The sequence below is a fragment of the Lepidochelys kempii genome, chromosome 14 (assembly GCF_965140285.1).
Source record: "Lepidochelys kempii isolate rLepKem1 chromosome 14, rLepKem1.hap1, whole genome shotgun sequence".
Taxonomy (NCBI): Eukaryota; Metazoa; Chordata; order Testudines; family Cheloniidae; genus Lepidochelys; species Lepidochelys kempii.
In genome coordinates this window covers 47,170,768-47,193,055 of record NC_136393.1, presented here as the reverse complement: position 1 = coordinate 47,193,055, position 22,288 = coordinate 47,170,768, and the positions used below count along the sequence as shown (strand labels likewise).

At 49.9% G+C, this 22,288-nt stretch overlaps 1 protein-coding gene across 3 annotated transcripts; it reads left to right on the top strand.

The window, feature by feature from the left end:
• The first annotated feature begins 209 nt into the window (after positions 1 to 209).
• Positions 210 to 13,463, top strand: LOC144929324 (uncharacterized). Of its 3 annotated transcripts, none has more exons than XM_078848578.1 (4): positions 210 to 339; positions 2,142 to 2,230; positions 10,444 to 10,542; positions 11,148 to 13,463. In XM_078848578.1, the coding sequence occupies exons 1-4, from the start codon at positions 257 to 259 to the stop codon at positions 13,049 to 13,051; spliced, it is 2,175 nt and encodes a 724-aa protein (XP_078704704.1). In that variant the 5' UTR covers positions 210 to 256; the 3' UTR covers positions 13,052 to 13,463. The 3 variants fall into 3 exon arrangements, with proteins under 3 accessions (XP_078704704.1, XP_078704702.1, XP_078704703.1); XM_078848576.1 differs by having other exon boundaries at positions 11,145 to 13,463; XM_078848577.1 differs by lacking the exon at positions 210 to 339 and adding an exon at positions 2,908 to 3,034 and having other exon boundaries at positions 2,146 to 2,230; positions 11,145 to 13,463.
• The last annotated feature ends 8,825 nt before the right edge of the window (positions 13,464 to 22,288 follow it).

Genomic DNA, 22,288 nt, shown 5'->3' with positions numbered 1-22,288 from the left:
CCTCCCTTACCGGAGCTGGGGAAGGCGGAAGCACCCCCCGGGGCAGGCTGGGAGATGGAGTTCCTGACACTCCCGCGAGCGGAAGTGACGTTCTTGGGGAGGACGAGCCGAGCTCGTGCGGGGCCGCCGGCGCCAATCCCAGGGCACAGAAGCGTGTTGTGCCGCTCGAGCTCTGGGCGTGCGCACATGGAGGGGGCGGGGCGGGGCGGGAGTCCCGCATGCGCAGAGGCAGAGCTCGCCCGCCGCTGCGGGACCGATGTGTGCGGGGGGGTCTGTGGCGGGGCGAGCTTCATTAGCCCCCCCGCGCCTGGGCCCTGCCCGCCCCGCTGCCGCCTCCAGGTACCGGAGCGAGCCCCGGGGGGGGGGGCTCGGAGCTGCTCTCCCAGCAGGAGCCCAACGCCCCCCGCCCCGGCCCGGCTCTGCCTTGGGGGGAGGGGACCAGCCCCCCCCCCCGCGGTCCCTGCCTTTGGCCGGGCGGGGGGGACGTGAGCCCGGGCGGGGGGCGAAGGGGGGAGACCTGGGGACAGGGGGGGGGGGGAAATGTCGGGGCAGCCCGGGCACGGCCGGGGCAGAAGAAGAGCAGGGGACCCCCGAGGAGCGGGGAGGGAAACGGGGGGGGGGGGCTGAGATCCCCTCGGATTTACCGCTCCCGTGGGGACCCAGCCTCTCCCGTCCTGCCCGCTTCCTCTCCGGACACCAGCGATCCGCATCCAGGGAGACCCCCCCCGGACCCCCCCCCGGGGCCCCCCAATTCCTGAGCCGCTCCCTGGCCCCCTCCGCCGCTCGCGCCCCGTCGCAAGAACTCGATCCCCAAGTCGGGGTCTGGACGGGGCAGCGGGTTAAGGGGCGAGGCTGGGAGACCCCGACCCCGCGGGGCCGGGCTGGGGGACCGCTCTCTGCCGGCAACAGGGCCCGGGCAGGCCCGGGAGGGGACGGGGGCAGCGAGCGGCCCCCCCCGGAGGCGGCCCGGCCCCAGGCTGCGGCCAGGAGCTCGTTCCTCCGCGGGGCCGCGTCCTGCCGCACCTGGGAGACGCCTCGGGGCTGCCCAGCCCCAGGGGAGCCGCAGCCAGGCCCTGCCCCGCGCCGCCGGGACCGGGGGGGCTCCTGGGGGGGGGGTCCGGGGGGGGCCTTGAACGGTCCCTGTGCAGCCTCAGGAAACCCCCGGGGGAGAAGGGGGGGCGGGAGGTGAGTGAATTGGATCCTTTCCCCGCTGGTGCCGCTCACACCCTGATACAAATTCTCTCCAGTTCTTCCCCTTTTCTCAAATGTCAATTTAACATCTCCGGTGTGGGGGATTTTCCCACCCATTTTATCTGCAGCGATTTGTCTGTGTCTAGGTGAGAAATTGTTCCCTGAGTCGATTCCCAAAACATGGCTGCCCCTGGAGTGGGGATGGGATGAGACGCCTCTTCTCTGCCAGGGTGGGGGAAGCGAGGAGCACGTGTCCCCTGTGGAGACTGCCCAGACCCCGGTTTCCCAATCCCACTTGCTGGCCCCAAACTGCCAACACAGTTGCCCCCAGCTATCCATTGACCCTCACCTGCCCATCCCCCACTGCTGCCCCCTTCCCTCACCCAGGAAGCCTTCCAGCTCCTCCTCCTCCTTTGCCCTCTTAAATCACCTCCTCAAAGGGCTCCTTGCTGCCCCTGTGAATGGGGGCCATCACTTTCTGTTTATGTATTGCACAGTCATATAAAATCCAGTCAAACAGTCCCCCTTTTCCAACTAGTTATTTCATAGCAATATAAAATTCCCTCTGATCTTGGTCTTTTTCTCTCATGTTATCATTTACTTACTTTGTGACATGTATTCTTTGCAGATCTCAAAGATTGTTATGAAATACCCTAAACGTTTGCCCCACTTTTTCTCCAGTGGTCTGTTTCTAACTGATTATGCCCTGAGATTTTCCCTGTCTCTCTAATTATAAAATACCAAGAAAATCTCAGATTTACACCTTTTCTCAGATTCTTAGCCTGGCAGGAGGGGCCAGGTCTACACTGAAATAAAGAGATCAAGCATTTTTCCAGCACGGCAGAATCTAGGATATCTGTCTGCAGGGAAAGGGCCCTGGGGGAATTCTGATGTGAAATTAATTAAAGCCTGTTCTGAAACCCCCACAATTACGCTTCTCACCCTCCCAGGCTGCAAAACGACATCCATCCTCCACCTCAGCTCCTCCCATCCTCCCATGGGACGGGGAAGAGAAATGGCTGCAGTGGAGCCAGCTCAGGTAGGGATTATTGGGGAGTTTTGGGTGGGTTTCTTCTGGAGGGAGGGGGACAGAAAATACACCAGAGACGAGAAGGTTTGCGCAGTCTGGTTTGGAGGTTGGGCCGGGACAGGAAATTCACAAGGTGGAAAAAGGGAGGAGGACGGGGTGACAAACCTCCTGGGAGTTACTGAAAAAGTGGCCTAGATTCTGGGACCAGACCCATGAGGTTGGGAGGTGGAAATGCTCTAATTCGTTGAACAGAAAATAACCCACCTATATGGGGCTACGAAAACTAACCAGATTCATAGTGCGGGAGCCTGACCCAACTAACCAGCGGGTGCCATGAGATATGAAGGGGGCACCCACCAGTCAGGCTTAGGGGAGATTCCCCTCCCTTCATATGAAGCTCCTCGCATTGAGGAGCGTGTTGGACTTCCTACCAGGGAGCTCTCCCTGGATCCTGCTGGGGGCTCCATCTCCTGTATCACTCTGTGGCTAGTAGGTGTGTGATGGATCTGGTGGGAGAGAGGAGGGGCTCTGTCTTCGTCCCCTCACCCTGGTGGTTCCAGGATGCTCTGAGTGAGGTGGGGGTGGGACTCTGACCATGATCCACCCAGAGCTTCCATTTGATTGGCTCCTCTCCCACACAAAGAGAGGGGCAGCAGGTACTGAGTGTTGGATTTTTGCTCTCTCAGGGTCCGGTGACCTTCGAGGAGGTGGCTATGTATTTCACCAAGGAAGAGTGGGCTCTGCTGCATCCTGCTCAGAGAGCTCTCTACAGAGATGTCATGCAGGAGAACTATAAGAATGTGACCTTGCAGGGTAAGGATTCCCGTCCCCTCAGTTCTTGGAAGGGGAAATGAAGAGATACGGTTCACGCCACCCCCCAATGGCATCTCTGCTCTGTCCTGTTTCAGCATCACCCCAATCTGCCAGTCACACACACGACCAGAGACCTTCCCCTGCTGAAGAACACTTTGGGAACAGAGCACAGGAGCAGTATCGCACAGTGTCAGATATCTCTTTTTGCTCAAGTAAAACTGGGGCTTAGGTCCAGCATAACCAACAGAAGCTTCCTACCCCCGGCCTTCTCTGAAACCCTGAGCCTACTCCACCTAGACCAGAATGTGCTTGGGGTGTAACAAGCAGGCTGCTGGAGTCAGAGCTGCTGGTCCAGGGTTACTTATAACACAGACACGCAGATGACACAAATCCTCACTGGTCTGGATTGCACTGCAGCGTGTGAAAATGGCTTATGTTGGTAGTGAAACTTCCTGAGAAATGGAGAGTCTTGCTTCTCCATCCGCACGTGTGATAGCCACTACCTCTCTTCTCTGCAGGCTCATTGGATTTTTGATTACCTCATTGTCACATGACCCTGAGTCTTATTTTTCACATTCTGCTTTTCTAAACTAATTAGCATCTGTTGCTCCTGAATTATAGCTTCTAATTTCCCAGTGTTCTCCACACCCAGGGATTTTTCTACTCCCTCCCGTTACACTGGGCTCACTAGATTCCCTAGTACATAAGAGTGGCCACATTGGGTCAGACCAAAGTCCATGTAGTCCAGTGTCCTGTCTTTCGAGAGTGGCCATGATTTTATAGACCTCGCTCATATCCCCCTTTCGTCTCTTTTCTAAGCTGAAAATCATAGAATCATAGAATATCAGGGTTGGAAGGGACCTCAGGAGGTCATCTAGTCCAACCCCCTGCTCAAAGCAGGACCAATCCCTAATTAAATCATCCCAGCCAGGGCTTTGTCAAGCCTGACCTTAAAAACTTCTAAGGAAGGAGATTCTACCACCTCCCTAGGTAACGCATTCCAGTGTTTCACCACCCTCCTAGTGAAAAAGTTTTTCCTAATATCCAACGTAAACCTCCCCCACTGCATCTTGAGACCATTACTCCTTGTCCTCTCCTCTTCTACCACTGAGAATAGTCTAGAACCATCCTCTCTGGAACCACCTCTCAGTTAGTTGAAAGCAGCTATCAAATCCTCCCTCATTGTTCTCTTCTGCAGACTAAACAATCCCAGTTCCCTCAGCCTCTCCTCATAAGTCATGTGTTCCAGACCCCTAATCATTTTTGTTGCCCTTCGCTGGACTCTCTCCAATTTATCCACATCCTTCTTGTAGTGTGGGGCCCAAAACTGGACACAGTACTCCAGATGAGGCCTCACCAATGTCGAACAGAGGAGGACGATCACGTCCCTCGATCTGCTCGCTATGCCCCTACTTCTACATCCCAAAATGCCATTGGCCTTCTTGGCAACAAGGGCACATTGCTGACTCATATCCAGCTTCTCGTCCACTGTCACCCCTAGGTCCTTTTCCGCAGAACTGCTGCCTAGCCATTCGGTCCCTAGTCTGTAGCTGTGCATTGGGTTCTTCCGTCCTAAGTGCAGGACTCTGCACTTATCCTTATTGAACCTCATCAGATTTCTTTTGGCCCTATCCTACAATTTGTCTAGGTCCCTCTGTATCCTATCCCTCCCCTCCAGCGTATCTACCACTCCTCCCAGTTTAGTATCATCCGCAAATTTGCTGAGAGTGCAATCCACACCATCCTCCAGATCATTTATGAAGATATTGAACAAAACCGGCCCCAGGACCGACCGCTGGAGCACTCCACTTGACACCGGCTGCCAACTAGACATGGAGCCATTGATCACTACCCGTTGAGCCCAGCAATCTAGCCAACTTTCTACCCACCTTATAGTGCATTCATCCAGCCCATACTTCTTTAACTTGCTCACAAGAATACTGTGGGAAACCGTGTCAAAAGCTTTGCTAAAGTCAAGAAACAATACATCCACTGCTTTCCCTTCATCCACAGAACCAGTAATCTCATCATAGAAGGTGATTAGATTAGTCAGGCATGACCTTCCCTTGGTGAATCCATGCTGACTGTTCCTGATCACTTTCCTCTTGTCTAAGTGCTTCAGGATTGATTCTTTGAGGACCTGCTCCATGATTTTTCTGGGGACTGAGGTGAGGCTGACTGGCCTGTAGTTCCCAGGATCCTCCTTCTTCCCTTTTTTAAAGATTGGCACTACATTAGCCTTTTTCCAGTCATCCGGGACTTCCCCCGTTCGCCACGAGTTTTCAAAGATAATGGCCAATGGCTCTGCAATCACAGCCGCCAATTCCTTTAGCACTCTCGGATGCAACTCGTCCGGCCCCATGGACTTGTGCATGTCCAGCTTTTCTAAATAGTCCCTAACCACCTCTTTCTCCACTGTTGTTTCTCCACTGATGGCCATCTATTCCCCATGTTGTGATGCCCAGCGCAGCAGTCTGGGAGCTGACCTTGTTCGTGAAGACAGAGGCAAAAAAAGCATTGAGTACATTAGCTTTTTCCACATCCTCTGTCACTTGGTTGCCTCCCCTCATTCATTAAGGGGCCCACACTTTCCTTGGCTTTCTTCTTGTTGCCAACATACCTGAAGAAACCCTTCTTGTTACTCTTGACATCTCTTGCTAGCTGCAGCTCCAGGTGCGATTTGGCCCTCTTGATTTCATTCCTACATGCCCGAGCAATATTTTTATACTCTTCCCTGGTCATATGTCCAACCTTCCACTTCTTGTAAGCTTCTTTTTTATGTTTAAGATCCGCTAGGATTTCACCGTTAAGCCAAGCTGGTCGCCTGCCATATTTACTATTCTTTCGACACATCGGGATGGTTTGTCCCTGTAACCTCAACAGGGATTCCTTGAAATACAGCCAGCTCTCCTGGACTCCTTTCCCCTTCATGTTAGTCCCCCAGGGGATCCTACCCATCTGTTCCCTGAGGGAGTCGAAGTCTGCTTTCCTGAAGTCCAGGGTTCGTATCCTGCTGCTTACCTTTCTTCCCTGTGTCAGGATCCTGAACTCAACCAACTCATGGTCACTGCCTCCCAGATTCCCATCCACTTTTGCTTCCCCCACTAATTCTTCCCAGTTTGTGAGCAGCAGGTCAAGAAAACCTCCCCCCAGTTGGCTCCTCTAGCACTTTCACCAGGAAATTGTCCCCTACGCTTTCCAAAAACTTCCTGGATTGTCTATGCACCGCTGTATTGCTCTCCCAGCAGATATCAGGAAAATTAAAGTCACCCATGAGAACCAGGGTGCGCGATCTAGTAGCTTCTGCGAGCTGCCAGAAGAAAGCCTCATCCACCTGGTCCGGTGGTCTATAGCAGACTCCCACCACTACATCACTCTTGTTGCTCTCACTTCTAAACTTAATCCAGAGACACTCAGGTTTTTCTGCAGTTTCGTACTGGAGCTCTGAGCAGTCATACTGCTCCCTTACATACAGTGCTACTCCCCCACCTTTTCTGCCCTGCCTGTCCTTCCTGAACAGTTTATAACCATCCATGACAGTACTCCAGTCATGTGAGTTATCCCACCAAGTCTCTGTTATTCCAATCACGTCATAATTCCTTGACATCACCAGGACCTCCAGTTCTCCCTGCTTGTTTCCAAGGCTTTGTGCATTCGTATATAAGCACTTGAGATAACCTGCTGATCGCCCCTCATTCTCAGTATGAGGCAGGAGCCCTCCCCTCACAGACATTCCTGCCTGTGCTTCCTCCCGGTATCCCGCTTTCCCACTTACCTCAGGGCTTTGGTCTCCTTCCCCCGGTGAACCTAGTTTAAAGCACTCCTCACTAGGTTAGCCAGCCTGCTCGCAAAGATGCTCTTCCCTCTCTTCGTTAGGTGGAGCCCATCTCTGCCCAGCACTCCTCCTTCATGGAAGACCATCCCATGGTCAAAGAATCCAAAGCCTTCTCTCCAACACCACCTGCGTAGCCATTCGTTGACTTCCACGATTTGATGGTCCCTACCCAGGCCTTTTCCTTCCACAGGGAGGATGGACGAGAACACCACTTGCACCTCAAACTCCTTTATCCTTCTTCCCAGAGCGACGTAGTCCGCAGTGATCCGCTCAAGGTCATTCTTGGCAGTATCAGTGGTGCCCACGTGGAGAAGCAGGAAGGAGTAGCGATCCGAGGGCTTGATGAGTCTCGGCAGTCTCTCCGTCACATCGCGAATCTTAGCCCCCGGCAAGCAGCAGACTTCTCGGTTTTCCCGGTCAGGGCGGTAGATAGATGACTCAGTCCCCCGGAGGAGAGAGTCCCCGACCACCACCACCCGCCTCCTTCTCTTGGGAGTGGTGGTCGTGGAACCCCCCCATCTCAGGACAGTGCATCTCATGCCTTCCAACCAGCGAAGTCTCCTTCTGCTTTCTCCCCCCAGACATATCATTTGGTCCACTCTCCGCAATGGTACCTGTGGAGAGAACATGAAAGCAGTTAGTTACCTGTGTCCGCGTTGCTGGAACCCGGACATTCCCCCTTCTTCTTCTGGAGGTCACATATTGCCAAGCTTCTTCACTGGCCTCCTGGCTCCGCTGTGCAACGTGCTCTAAATCTTTAGAGCTTTGTGCCCGTAGAAGCATGTCCTGACTTTTGTCCAGAAAATCCTCCATTTCTCGTATGCAACGCAGGGTCGTTATCTGTTGCTCCAGACCTTCAATCTTCTCTTCCAATATGGAGACCAGCTTGCACTTTGTACAGACAAAGTTGCTTCTGTCCTGTGGAAGAAAGACAAACATGGCACATCCAGTGCAGGTTACAACAGCTGAACCCCACCCCCCCTCCATATCACCTTCCTACTATGAGCTTCCTCAGAGAAGTTGGCAAGATGTAAGCCTCACTGGGCTGACTCCAGGCGAACTCCCAGGCAAACTGCTCCTGTGTGCTGCTCAGCTGGTTCGCCGCCGCTCAGCTGGTTCGCAAAGCTCTGGCTATTTTTAAATATTTTTAATATTTTTATTTTTTATTTTTAAAAGGCCCAGTCTTTTTATTCTCTCCTCATACGGAAGCTCTTCCATACCCCTAATCATATTTTTTCCCTTTTCTGAACCTCTTCCAATTCCAGTATATCTTTTCTGAGATGTGGCAACCACATTTGCATGCGGTATTCAAGATCTGGGCGTACCATGGATTTATAGAGAAGCAATATGATATTTTCTGTCTTCTTATCGAACCCTTTCTTAATGATTCCCAACATTCTGTTTGCTTTTTGACTGCCTCTGCACCTTGAGTGAACGTTTTCAGAGAACTATCCACAAGGACTCCAAGCTCCCGCTCTTGAGTGGAAACAGCTAATTTATACCCTATCATTTTCTATGTATTGTTGGGATTATGTTTTCCAATGGGCTGCAATACATGCTATCCTGACATCTAGTACTGCTGAGCTCCTGCATTCAGTAATATCCCTGCCCTTTCCCCCAGAAATGTGCATCTTGCACTGTCCAGCACACTGCTGAACAATGCAAACTCATACGAAGTCTGTCATTTCATCAGTGGAAAATGACATGCACCAGCCTCGTTATTCCAGATGGAGTTTCCAACACACTTTAATCCAAACACACTGGTTAGATAAAACAATAAAACCAAATTGTTAAATACTGAAAAAAAAACATTTTAAGTGACTACAGGTAATGAGGCCTAAAAGTCAGAATTGTTTACAAAAGAAATGCAAGATAAAACACAAACATCTAACTTAACAAGCTAAAACGGATTCAAAGCAAATGTTTTCTCTCACCATATGTTGAGACAGGCTGGTGTCTGTCCTTTCTGCCAGGACTCCCATAACCCGCCCCTGCCACCCAAGGTCAGTTCTTCAGGAGTTGTCATGAACAGAGGGAAAGAGGCGAGAGAGAGTCTCAAGCGTTTTTCTCACCTCTTTTTAGAGTTCAGTCCTTTGTACTAAAAACAACTTCAGTTCTCAGCTGAGTGATGCTGACAAGCTGTCTGTGGTCGATGTGAGCTTCAAGTGGTCCCTTTGAAGGAATGTACATGTCTTCTTCACACCTTCCCACTTCCGGAGAATGGCTATTTGACCAGCTGTTTGCCTTGCTGCCTCTGAGGGAACTGGTCTGGGGGTGTTCCCCAAAATTATACCTTTTCAGTAATATCATACAGGAAAATCTCATAACTTTACTTACAGTGTTGCTCCACATTTTAACAGGAGGATAATATTCAGTAGATTATATGATTTCAAATGATATCTCACAAGCCATACTATGTCCCAAATTGATCATAATTTTCCGGAAGAGTGAACATAGGGGTACAGACTGACACAATGTCTGTCTGTGGTATGTTCCCAGCAGATATGTGGGTATTTGGCATCTTAAAGGACCTGAGGAGCTGGTCCTGGGAATTCACTGGTTTACTAAGTGTGACACTATGTGGAATTGTGAGACTGTTTATATTATTATTATTATTTTATTATTAATACCAATATGATAAAATTGCAATGAGTCATGCTAGATGTGCCATGTAAGCTGTCAGTGAAAATGTTATGATTTTCCTAGTATGATGATTTTGTTTCTAGTTTGTATCACCTTTCTATTGTGAGATATAGAGATGTAGGGTATATTTGTATTTCCAGACTTGTGTAGTGTTTCTGGGTGACACCCCCAGACATATTGGCATCAGCACTACCTAGCCTATTCGATGGCCCATCCAGGGTCATCAGCTGTACAATGAGCCCATGGAAAGGACCAAGGGGATACACCTATTGAGTCAGCAAGACATGCAAAGGTGCGCCTGTGTACTGAGAACTCCAAGACTTTTCCATGCCATGTGCTGTGAAACTTGTGTTTGGGGCACAGGAAGTACAAGCCACATGGCAAAAGGCATATAAAGGGTAGCTGCATCATCTCCCTTTTGTCTTCAATCCCTCTTCCTACCTCTGGAGCAACTTCTCTACAAACTGAAGCAATGAACAAAGGACTGAATGACCCATCCAAGCTGTGGATGTGTTTCAGATGGAAGTCTGAATGTGGATTATTATCTGAATCTGAAGCTGTGGATGTGTTTGAAGTCACTAACTCACTAACTAACTTCTCACTGCAATGGACTTAGCTGCTGACTGGGAGTCAGAGAACTGGAATGCAATAAAGGGGGCTGCGTGGTTTCTTTTTTCAGCTTCTTGGTAACAAGTGTGGGTGATGAGAAGCAGTTTGTGACTGGTCGGTGAGCTTAACTTCAGCGTTAACCACCAGTTTGGGGAGGATATGCTATCCCTTTTTCATCCTGCCCTGACCTTGGCCTTTTCAGTGAGGGACTGCCCCAGGCACACCACCTCACACTAAGCAGTGTAGTTAAATTAATAGAATATTTATTTATGACAGTCTTGTGACATCAACTGAAGTCCTTTGTTTCCTTTCATCTGAGCAGGGTTTCCAGTTTCCAAACCTGATGTGATCTCCCAGCTGGAACAAGGGGAAGAGCCATGGGTCCCAGAGGAAAGAGAGATCCTGAGAGCTCTCTGCACAGGTGAGGAAACGTTAAACCAACTCAGAATCTATAAGTGCCTGAAGGAAACCTCTGGGATATCCTACAAAGTCTTGGGAGGTCTCTCAGTTCATTATTGTCTCTAGCAGGGGTCGTATCCTCAGGGTAAATATAGCTCATGGCTTCCTATAGATCCTAGCAGACACCAGGCAGAAGTTTCCTCCGTTCCCCCTGTGAATTTGGATGGGATGTGAAGGCTGAATTGATCCTCCTCCTCTCTCCTATTTGGTGGAAGAGTTTGGGGGAGTTCAGGACCTGAAGTTCAGGGGAGGTTTAGATTGGATATTAGGAAAAACTTTTTCACTAAGAGGGTGGTGAAACACTGGAATGCGTTACCTAGGGAGGTGGTAGAATCTCCTTCCTTAGAGGTTTTTAAGGTCAGGCTTGACAAAACCCTGGCTGGGATGATTTAACTGGGAATTGGTCCAGCTTCGAGCAGGGGGTTGGACTAGATGACCTTCTGGGGTCCGTTCCAACCCTGATATTCTATGATTCTATGATTTTTATTTGACCCCTCTCCAGCACTTGTTTTCCTTTGGTCTTCCCCTTTCCATCCCTGTTTGACGTTTCTGTCTCTATGACAGCAGGTGAGGCAATGCTTTGTGAGAAGGAGGAGCAGAATTCTCAGCAGGAAAATGTTGAACAAGTGGATAAACACAGAGAATTATTGCAAAGATGGAAAAGGAATGTGTCCAGGAGTCATGAGCAGGGAAAATCCTTTGCGATTCATCACAGACCAGAAAGAGAGCAGGGAAACCATCCATTGGAGAAAATGGGTAAATTTATTTCCTGTCGGGGAACTCAGCAGGGCCTCAAGGAAACCACAACCCAGCAGGAAATCCTCAGGAGAAGGAGGAAAAATACATGCAGTGAGTGTGGGAAAAGCTTCACTTGCAGCTCAGCCCTTTCTAATCATCAGAGAATCCACACAGGGGAGAGGCCCTACGAATGCCGTGAGTGTGGGAAAACCTTCATTTGGAGCTCATCCCTTTCTTCTCATCAGAGAATCCACACAGGAGAGAGGCCCTACGAATGCAGTGAGTGTGGGAAAAGCTTCACTTGCAGCTCAGCCCTTTCTTATCATCAGAGAATCCACACAGGGGAGAGGCCCTTTGAATGCAGTGAGTGTGGGAAAACCTTCACTTGCAGCTCAGCCCTTTCTAGTCATCAGAGAATCCACACAGGGGAGAGGCCCTATGAATGCAGTGAGTGTGGGAAAACCTTCATTTGGAGCTCATCCCTTTCTTGTCATCAGAGAATCCACACAGGGGAGAGGCCCTATGAATGCAGTGAGTGTGGGAAAACCTTCACTTGCAGCTCAGCCCTTTCTAGTCATCAGAGAATCCACACAGGGGAGAGGCCCTTTGAATGCAGTGAGTGTGGGAAAAGCTTCACTTGCAGCTCAGCCCTTTCTAATCATCAGAGAATACACACAGGGGAGAGACCCTATGAATGCAGTGAGTGTGGGAAAAGCTTCACTTGCAGCTCAGCCCTTTCTAATCATCAGAGAATCCACACAGGGGAGAAGCCCTATGAATGCAGTGAGTGTGGGAAAACCTTCATTAGGAGCTCAGCCCTTTCTAGTCATCAGAGAATCCACACCGGGGAGAGGCCCTACGAATGCAGTGAGTGTGGGAAAAGCTTCATACAGAGGTCACAGCTTTTTCAACATCAGAGTATCCACACAGGGGAGAGGCCCTTTGAATGCAGTGAGTGTGGGAAAACCTTCACTTGCAGCTCAGCCCTTTCTAATCATCAGAGAATCCACACAGGGGAGAGGCCCTTTGAATGCAGTGAGTGTGGGAAAACCTTCACTTGCAGCTCAGCCCTTTCTAATCATCAGAGAATCCACACAGGGGAGAGGCCTTATGAATGCCGTGAGTGTGGGAAAACCTTCATTTGGAGCTCATCCCTTTCTTGTCATCAGAGAATCCACACAGGGGAGAGGCCCTACGAATGCAGTGAGTGTGGGAAAAGCTTCAGTAAAAGCTCAGGCCTTTTTCTGCATCGGAGAATCCACACAGGAGAGCGGCCCTATCAATGCAGTGAATGTGGGAAAAGGTTCATTCAAAGATCAGGCCTTGTTGATCATCACAGAATCCACACAGGGGAGAGGCCCTACAAATGCAGTGAGTGTGGGAAAAGATTCACTACAAGCTCAGCCCTTTCTAATCATCAGAGAATCCACACAGGGGAGAGGCCCTATCAATGCAGTGAGTGTGGGAAAAGATTCACTAGCAGCTTAGCCCTTTCTAATCATCAGAGAATCCACACAGGGGAGAGGCCCTATGAATGCGGTGAGTGTGGGAAAAGCTTCATTAGAAGCTCAGGCCTTTCTAATCATCACAGAATCCACACAGGGGAAAGGCCCTACGAATGCAGTGAGTGTGGGAAAAGCTTCACTCAAAGATCAAGCCTTTTTCACCATCAGAGAATCCACACAGGGGAGAGGCCCTGTCATAAATATAAAGGGAAGGGTAAACACCTTTAAAGTGCCTCCCTGCCAGAGGAAAAACCTTTTCACCTGTAAAGGGTTAAGAAGCTAGGATAACCTCGCTGGCATCTGACCAAAATGACCAATGAGGAGACAAGATACTTTCAAACCTGCAGGGGGAAGAAACCAAGGCTCTGTCTATGTGATGCTTTTGCCGGGAAGAGAAAAGGAATGGAGTCTTAGAACTTAGTAAGTAAGCTAACTAGATATGCGTTAGATTCTATTTAGTTGAAATGGCTGATAAAATAAGCTGTGCTGAATGGAATGTAGATTCCTGTTTTTGTGTCTTTTTGTAACTTAAGGTTTTGTTGTTGTTAAATCTGATTACCCTGTAAGGTATTTACCATCCTGATTTTACAGAGGTGATTCTTTTACTTTTTTCCTTCAATTAAAATTCTTCTTTTAAGAACCTGCTTGCTTTTTCATTGTTCTTAAGATCCAAGGGTTTGGGTCTGTGTTCTCCTTTGCAAATTGGTTGGATTTTTATCAAGCCTTCCCCAGGAAAGGGGGTGTAGGGTTTGGGGAGGACTTTTGGGGGAAAGACGTTTCCAAGCGGGCTCTTTCCCTGTTACATATTTGTTAAATGCTTGGTGGTGGCAGCAATGAAGTCCAAGGGCAAAAGGTAAACTAGTTTTTACCTTGGGGAAGTTTTAACCTAAGCTGGTAAAAATAAGCTTCGGGGGTTTTCATGCAGGTCCCCACATCTGTACCCTAGAGTCCAGAGTGGGGAAGGAACCTTGACAGGGCATGGGAATGCCGTGAGTATGGGAAAAGCTTGACTCAAACATCAGAACTTTCTAATCATCAGAGAATCCACACGGGGAAAGGCCCTACAAATGCAGTGAGTGTGGGAAAACCTTCTCTACCAGCTCAGCCCTTTCTAGTCATAAGAGAATTCACACAAAGGAGAGGCCCTCCGAATGCAGTGAGTGTGGGAATACCTTTTCTTGGCACTCAGCCCATGTTAGCGATCAGAGAATCTGCAAGGGAGATCAACACCATAAAAACCTCTAGGGCTATCAATACTTTTTTTCTTTTCCTGATTTCTACATAGTAACTTGGAATTCTGTTTGCTGCACCATTATCCTTCAGCTTATCCAGATGAGTGCCCCATTTTTTGCCTTTTGCAGTTCGCCTTCTTGAGATGGACCTATTTCTCCTTTTTATTGTCCCATGAGTAATTTGAGTGATCGCTTCCTGTCACGAAGCGGGAACATCACATTTATACCATTCCTCCTATTGCAAAGTAGTTATTAGTCACCAATGATACAGATTGGATCATTGCCAGTTGTTCTCATGTTGCTCTGGATTTTGCTGAAGAGCAGTTATGTTGGGAAGTTTTCAAATGATATGTAAATGAAGAGAAGCAGGGGCTGGAAAAAAAAAGTGTCATTTCGGACCCTCCCCCCCATTATTCAGATCCTAGTATACTGAAAATATTGAAAATAACATAACTGACTCTTGAGACAGCGCTGAGTGAAGTATGTTTGAATGGATCAGAGGAGAATGTGCTGGGAGAATTTCTTGTCCTGATTCTGAATAATCAGATGTCACCTGTTTTTTGGGTTTTTTGTTGAATTTATCCTTTGTATGTGCTAAAATGTGTATAAAATCAGTGTTGGCAATCTAATAGCTGCAGAAAAATGGCTATTTTTTAATAGAATCTCCAGCTCTGGTAACTAACGGAGATTCTGATCCAGCCGTAGCCTGAAACTGTGCCACCAAATTAAAGAAAAGCTGGGCATGTTTTGGGGAGCCATTCCTCACTAACACTGTTGATATTCTGAGTGGTTTTGTGAAGGATTCTACTTCAGAGAAGTGTAAATTTACCCTAACCAAGGCCAAGGATTTGGAAAGAACTGGGGTGAAAAGAGTACACACTCAGTTCTTGGTTTCTACTCCAGAAAAGGAATGACCATTGTCATTTTAGTATCTTATTGTTCCTTTCCCTATTTTTTGTGCTCGCCTTTCTGTTCTATGAGAGTGGGACTGTAGAGCTCAATGCGTGCGTGACAGAAGCTCGTTGGTGCCAATTGGCAAAGGAGTCACTTGTTTACAAGCAACTCCTGTCTCAGACCTGACAAACTCACCACACCGAATACACTGATTTTATGACATTTATCCAGGAAGCATAGCAGTGAGATCTCTACTGAAAGCTTGTAAATCATTGTCACGGGATCTTCTGCTGTGGGTCTCTCTCCATCTCTCCTCTTGAAGCTGCTCCAGTTTTGTTAAATCATTGGAACTGGGAATTTGAACCCTGATCTCCCAGGAGGGTGCCCTGACCACCAGCCTGCAGCATCACGCTCCTGGGTGCAATTAATGTTTAATGATTTATGCAAAGTGGAACAGCGCCAGCAGGGGCAATTGAGACTGCCTCACCCAGGGCACCCAACTGGGATGCAAGAGACCTGGGTGCCCCTCGCTGCTCCTATCAGATAGAGATGGGATTTGAAGTCAGGTCTTCCACTTGCTGACTCAGTGCTCAAACCACTGAACTCGGGCATAGAACAAGGGTTCCACCTCCGGTGGAGTTAGGTGAGCAGGGCTGACCAGGCATAGGCGCCCAACTGACAACAACCAACAGGAGGCACCTAAGTCCCTTTGTGGCAGAAGGCTTGGGCCACCCCTGTCCTTAGCTGTTCCGACTGGCTGGCTCCGGCAGCTCTCCATCCAGCACACTGGCTTTTGTGGATCCAGCCCCTCATAAGAAAGGCACCTAGGGCTCCCCCAGAAAAGCCGTAAGGGGTTGCACAAACTGACCATTTCTCTGCATTTAACCCCCCTCCCTGAATGAGCAGGTCCCTTGACTCACCTGCGAAAGTCAACAGAAGTAGCAATTTTATCATTTCTAGACACCGTGCGAGTCTCAGCTGCAAGCCCTGCTTCTCCCCGTAATGTCAGACACGAATTCCTGTCCGGCATCCTCTTCCCGTGAAAAGTGAGGTTTAAAGTGAAGATTGGCTTCGTTTTGTTAGGGTGACTGTCTCTGAGCTCTCTTCACCCACTCCTGCACCCCAGTTCCTCACTGAGATACTAACCGGCACAAAGCAATGGTCAGTAGCAGTCTTGGTGCCCAGGGATGTAGTCTCAGAGCTGGGATGGCCAAAGCCCAGCACAAGGTGTGATCAGTGTGAAATGAATTTGTCATAAATATAAAGGGAAGGGTAAACCCCTTTAAAATCCCTCCTGGCCAGAGGAAAACTCCTCTCACCTGGAAAGGGTTAAGAAGCTAAAGGTAACCTCGCTGGCACCTGACCAAAATGACCAATGAGGGGACAAGATACTTTCAAAAGCTGGGAGGAGGGAGAGAAACAAAGGGTCTGTGGATGTCGGTATGCTGCTTTTGGCAGGGATAGAACAGGAATGGAGTCTTAGAACTTTTAGTAAGTAATCTAGCTAGGTATCTGTTAGATTATGATTTCTTTAAATGGCTGAGAAAAGAACTGTGCTGAATAGAATGACTATTCCTGTCTGTCTACCTTTTTGGTAACTTAAGGTTTTGCCTACAGGGATTCTCTATGTTTTGAATCTAATTACCCTGTAAGGTATCTACCATCCTGATTTTACAGAGATGATTCCTTTACTTCTATTAAAAGTCTTCTTGTAAGAAAACTGAATGCTTTTTCATTGTTCTCAGATCCAAGGGTTTGCGTCTGTGGTCACTTATGCAAATTGGTGAGGATTTTTACCAAACCTTCCCCAGGAAGTGGGGTACAAGGGTTGGGAGGATTTTGGGGGGAAAGACATGTCCAAACTACATTTCCCAGTAAACCCAGTTAGAGTTTGGTGGTGGCAGTGGAGATCCAGGGTCAAAGGATAAAATTAATTTGTACCTTGGGGAAGTTTTAACCTAAGCTGGTGAAAGTAAGCTTAGGAGGTTTTCATGCAGGTCCCCACATCTGTACCCTAGAGTTCAGCATGGGGGAGGAACCTTGACAGAGTTATTTCAGGAGACAGAGAAAACACACCCTGTAGCAGTCAGGGAATCATGTCGTAGGTCCCAGAAGCCAAACAAGAGGTTGGTGGGGCGGGGGGGAAATCGGATATGGGGCCTTTCCGTCTCAGGAGTGTTGACTCCAATTCACCCTCAGGGTTGGGGGACCGGCTGGCCCAGAGGGGCGGGGAATGGATTTGGGGCCTTTCCATAGAGAGCGTGCCGGCTCTGATCCGACCCCAGGGAAGGGGGCTGGCTGGCTGGCTCAGGGGTTCAGAAATGGGATAAGGGGCTTTACCCTACTGGGACACTGGCTCCAATCTAGCACCAGGGTTGCGGGCTAGCTGGCTCATGAAGGTGGGGAACAAGGTATGGGGCCTTTTCTCTCTGGGCCAGGAAGGAAAGGAGATGTGAATGAATTTACTTCTTCCCCCTGCATCCCAGCCAAGGAGCATCCTAGTGTGTCTTTGCTTTACACTGAGTGTCTGTGAAGCTCCTCGAAGTATTTAGGGCTGAATTCTGCTCTCCCCCCAGTTTACAGATTCCCTTGGCTTCTATGGAGTCACTCCTGACTCTCACCAGTGTGAGAGGAGATTCATACCTTTAGCGTAGAGCAGGGGTTCTCAAACTTTTCTTTCTGCGGACCACTTGAAAATTGCTGAGGGACTCAGCCGACCACTTAATGATCTTTCCAAAAGTCATTTGTACCATTAGCTAACTATTGTAAAGCTAACCCTCTTGCATACATATTATCTGCACACATCGTGCAGTCTTAAGATGCGAAACAAATCTGTGAGTCAACTAGAAATAGTCATGCTCTCCTTGTAAATATTAATACTGTCCTTTCAGGTATCTGAAAAGATTGTAAGAGGCATTCACTCAGGCTTATACAATTTCTCTGTGATGTCCACTCCAAATTTGACTAATGTTTTACACACATAGCAGAGTAACAAGTAATAAAGCGACACAAACGGCAAAACAAACTCACAAACAAACAAGTGACAACACTGAGAATATGAAAGGAAGGGAAACATCCAGTGGTTGGTTTGGGGGATTTTAAATGAGTGTTGAGGACCCACGCGGTGCAACTGCAACAGAGCCCTGGAGAAACAGGAAAAGTTCACGGTCTCCTGGTTTCACATTGTGCGCGTGTGTCACCAACTCAAAACCATTTTTACAAGCCCTGGGGCACATTAACACATGGCTTGGAGTTTGCAGGCAGATCCCTACTTCAAAGAGCTTACAAATAAGGTCTTTATCCTACAAAACACCTGGCAGGAACCCAACCAAATCAAGTGTTGATGGTGACTCAAGAGTCAATGGAAGTACTCCGAGGCTCAAAGCAGGGGTGGGCAAACTTTTTGGGCTGAGGGCCACATCTGGGCAGGGAAATTCTATGTGGGGCAGAGGGCTGGGAGGAAGTGTGGGGTGTGGGAAAGGATTAGGAGTGCAGGAACAGGCTTGGGGGAAGGGATTGCGGCAGAGGAGGTGTGTGGAGTGTATGAGGCTGCTCAGGAAAGGGGTTGGGGTAGAGGAGGGGTGCAGCAGTGGGCTTAGGGCAGGGGGTTGGGGTGCAGGAGAGGTTTGGGCTTCGGCCAAGCACCACTTACCTAAAGCGGCTCTGGGGTGGCAGCAGCACGCACTGGGGCCAGGGCAGGCTCCCTGCCAGCCGGCCCTGGCCTCGCACCGCGCCACTCCAGGCGAGGAGGGGTGGGGAGATGGGGTGGGCAGCCTCTCGGCAGGGGGCTGCGGGGAGATGGGCAGGCAGCTTCTGGGCTGGCCCCAGGGGGCTGCTGGGGGGAGTACGGGCCGGGGGATTTCTCAAGGACCGAGCCAGCCATCTTCAGCCCACCGTGGGTTCTCCCCAGGACCTGTGCTCCCGCTTCAGCCAGGAGAAACCAGCTGCAGACCCCTTTAGTGCTGGGCAGAGGGACAAACAAAAGGATGTGGCTCCTTTAAGAAAAGTTTGCCCTTGTGTCTGATGAGTGAACTTGGGCTGGGGCCAGCAGCTCGCCCCCTCCCCGAGCTCTGTCCAGCCAGTCGGGTGCGCCAGGTGTAGTGTAGTAAATTGCTCTGCATAGAAATGTGCTACTTACCGGGTACTGAGCCGTACATCTGCTGAAGCCGCTGCCCTTCACCCTGCCCTTCTTAGCCGTAAGATTCTGCGGACGGCTTTTGACAGGGGTTAAAAAGTTGCCAAGGGGGTGAATTGGAACAGGGGGGTGGCCAGGGTCTGAGCAGGGGGCAGAAATTGAATGGTCAGGGGGATCAAGCAGCTGGAGGCAGCATGAGGAGAGGGGCTAAAGGGAAAATCAGGGGTGGGGGGAGGAGGCAGAGTTAAGCCCAGGAACGAGACGCTGGCAGAGGGTGTCAGAGGGCAAAACCCAGCACAGGCAGGGGCACAGGGGGTAGCAGTTACCCCAGTGGGACTGAGACACCAGGGCTTGCAAAATAGTTTCTTGGGGGGGCGAGAGGCTTTTTTATTTCCCCTCTCCCAGGCAGAACCTCTCAGCATCGGCTTCCCAGGACTGGGTTCTCAAAGGCACAGGACTGAGTTCATAAAGGCACAGGCATCCCCATGCCTAGTCAATACATCTCCTCTTTGTCTGATGTAACCTACTGAGGCTCTGTCTACACTGCAAATTTCAAAGCCCTGTCGCAGGTGCCAGTGCTCCTGGGAATCCACCTCGACGAGGGGATTAGGTCCGAGCACTGGGAGCCAAGCCTGTCCACACTACCGCTTTAAAGCACTCAAACATGCTGCGCTCGGCGAGGGGGAGGGGGTGATTTTTCACGCCACTGAGCCAGCAACTTAGAGCTCTTTAACTTGCCAGTGTAGATAATCCCTGAGACTGTATAAGTAGGGGCATAGCGAGCAGATCGAGGGACGTGATCGTTCCCCTCTATTCGACATTGGTGAGGCCTCATCTGGAGTACTGTGTCCAGTTTTGGGCCCCACACTTCAAGAAGGATGTGGATAAATTGGAGAGAGTCCAGCGAAGGGCAACAAAAATGATTAGGGGACTGGAACACATGAGTTATGAGGAGAGGCTGAGGGAGCTGGGATTGTTTAGCCTGCAGAAGAGAAGAATGAGGGGGGATTTGATAGCTGCTTTCAACTACCTGAAAGGGGGTTCCAAAGAGGATGGCTCTAGACTGTTCTCAATGGTAGCAGATGACAGAACGAGGAGTAATGGTCTCAAGTTGCAGTGGGGGAGGTTTAGATTGGATATTAGGAAAAACTTTTTCACTAAGAGGGTGGTGAAACACTGGAATGCGTTACCTAGGGAGGTGGTAGAATCTCCTTCCTTAGAGGTTTTTAAGGTCAGGCTTGACAAAGCCCTGGCTGGGATGATTTAACTGGGAATTGGTCCTGCTTTGAGCAGGGGGTTGGACTAGATGACCTTCTGGGGTCCCTTCCAACCCTGATATTCTATGATTCTATGATTCTATGAAACATGGTACAGATATCCCCTCAGACACAAAGAATCCCTTATGACTGTTTCTGAATGCATCGAGTCTCATAGCAGTGTCCCAAGTTGTCTTATCTGCTGCTGGGATTCCCTGAATTTTTCATTCTAATTTTTTCTTCTCGTTTTTAGAGCAGATGTTTATTCTGTTCAATCATCTGACTTCCACTCTGACTGAATTTCTGGCCTAGTGTGAAAACTCTGTTTTGAGTCAATCCACCAGTGCTGTAAATATTGGTGGTCAGACCAATAGTCCACCTAATCTAGTATCCTGTCTTGTGACAGTGGCCAATGCCAGGTGCTTCTAAGGGAATGATCAGATCAGTCAAGCCCATTGTCCACTCCCAGCATCTGGTAGTCAAAGGACGGTTTAGGGTCATGCAGAGAATGGGCCTGCATCCCTGATTATCTTGGCTAATAGCCAATTTACTTATCCTGAGAGACTAATCAAATTCTTTGCTAATATATACCTTATGCCAGATGGTTGATGTGGGGTATCATTGCAAAACTTAAGACCTATTGCCTCTGTTTAGCCAACCTGTATGCATGTAACGTTTGTATGTGAGGCTAGAAATATTGAGCATGTTCCTGTATTTAAAATGTGCTCTGTTGGATGGGGCCAGACAATGTTAGCGGCTTATTAAAGGAATGCACAAACACGTAAAGATTATCCCAGGCACTGTGCCTCTGAACGACAGGGATACCGCTATACAGTGGGTGCTGTTTGACCCAGGTCAGAGCAAAAGAGCCTTCCAGAAAGTGGGGGGAAGAAAGAAAAGGTGGACAATGAGAGCCTACAAGAACAACCAGAAATACCTGAGGTACAAAGACTGAACAGTGAGAAATGATTGACCCAGCAATGTGGATGATGGGAAGACAGACAGCTCAGCTCAGCTCACTGCGAATGAGAAGGATCTGACATTATCAACCCACGAAGAGTAATCCAGGTGTGTCTAACATGTCTTGTGTCCCCATTATGCAGACAGAGGCCTTTTTCTCACTGCTTATAAAACTACTGAAAACAACACGAGACAAGTTCAGTTTTCACAGCGATGACAAAGGCTGAAGAAAATGTCTCAAAAATTAAGTGAGAGAGCAATGAGATGAAGTGAGCTGTAGCTCACGGAAGCTCACGCTCAAATAAAGTGGTCAGTCTCTAAGGTGCCACACGTCCCCCTGTTCTTTTTGCGAAGACAGACACTAACCCGGCTGCCACTCTGAAACAGTCCTGAGTGTAATTTGGGTGGTGATAACTCTTCGCTCCTTGGGCGCGTGTAACAGTGACAAGAGCGGAAGTCTCTATGAGGCACAATGGTAAGAAGAGCCAGCAACTGGTGCTCAGAACGCCACAGGGCCAGCAGCCGGGGCCCCTCGCAGCTCTGGGGAACTGCTCGGGGTAAGAAGTCGCTGCCCGCCCGCAGCCAGAGCTCCCACCTTGCTTCTAAAGGAGGCCGTGAAAAGACCAAAGCGGCTCCGGACACTCCGCCCCGGTCCGTCGCGCCGGCCGCGGGCCCGTTTCCGCGCCGCGCCCTGCCGCAGGCGCCGCGGGCCGAGACCGGGCTCCCCGCCGGCAGCGGCCGCCCCGGGGCGCGATCTCACAGAGCCCGCCCGGCTCGACACCTGCCCCCGGGGCTCGTCCCGACGCGGGGCAGAAGCCGCCCCTCGGCCTGCGGCGCCCCCGGGAGCCCCAGCAACGGGCCGCGGGGGGGCGGGGGCGGGTGTGAGAGGCGCCGGGTGGGGGTTGGGCCGGAGGGAATCAGGCTGGTCCCGGCACCTGCCTGACCGAAGCGAGAGAAGGCGGAAGCGACCTGGGGCCTGCTGGGAGAT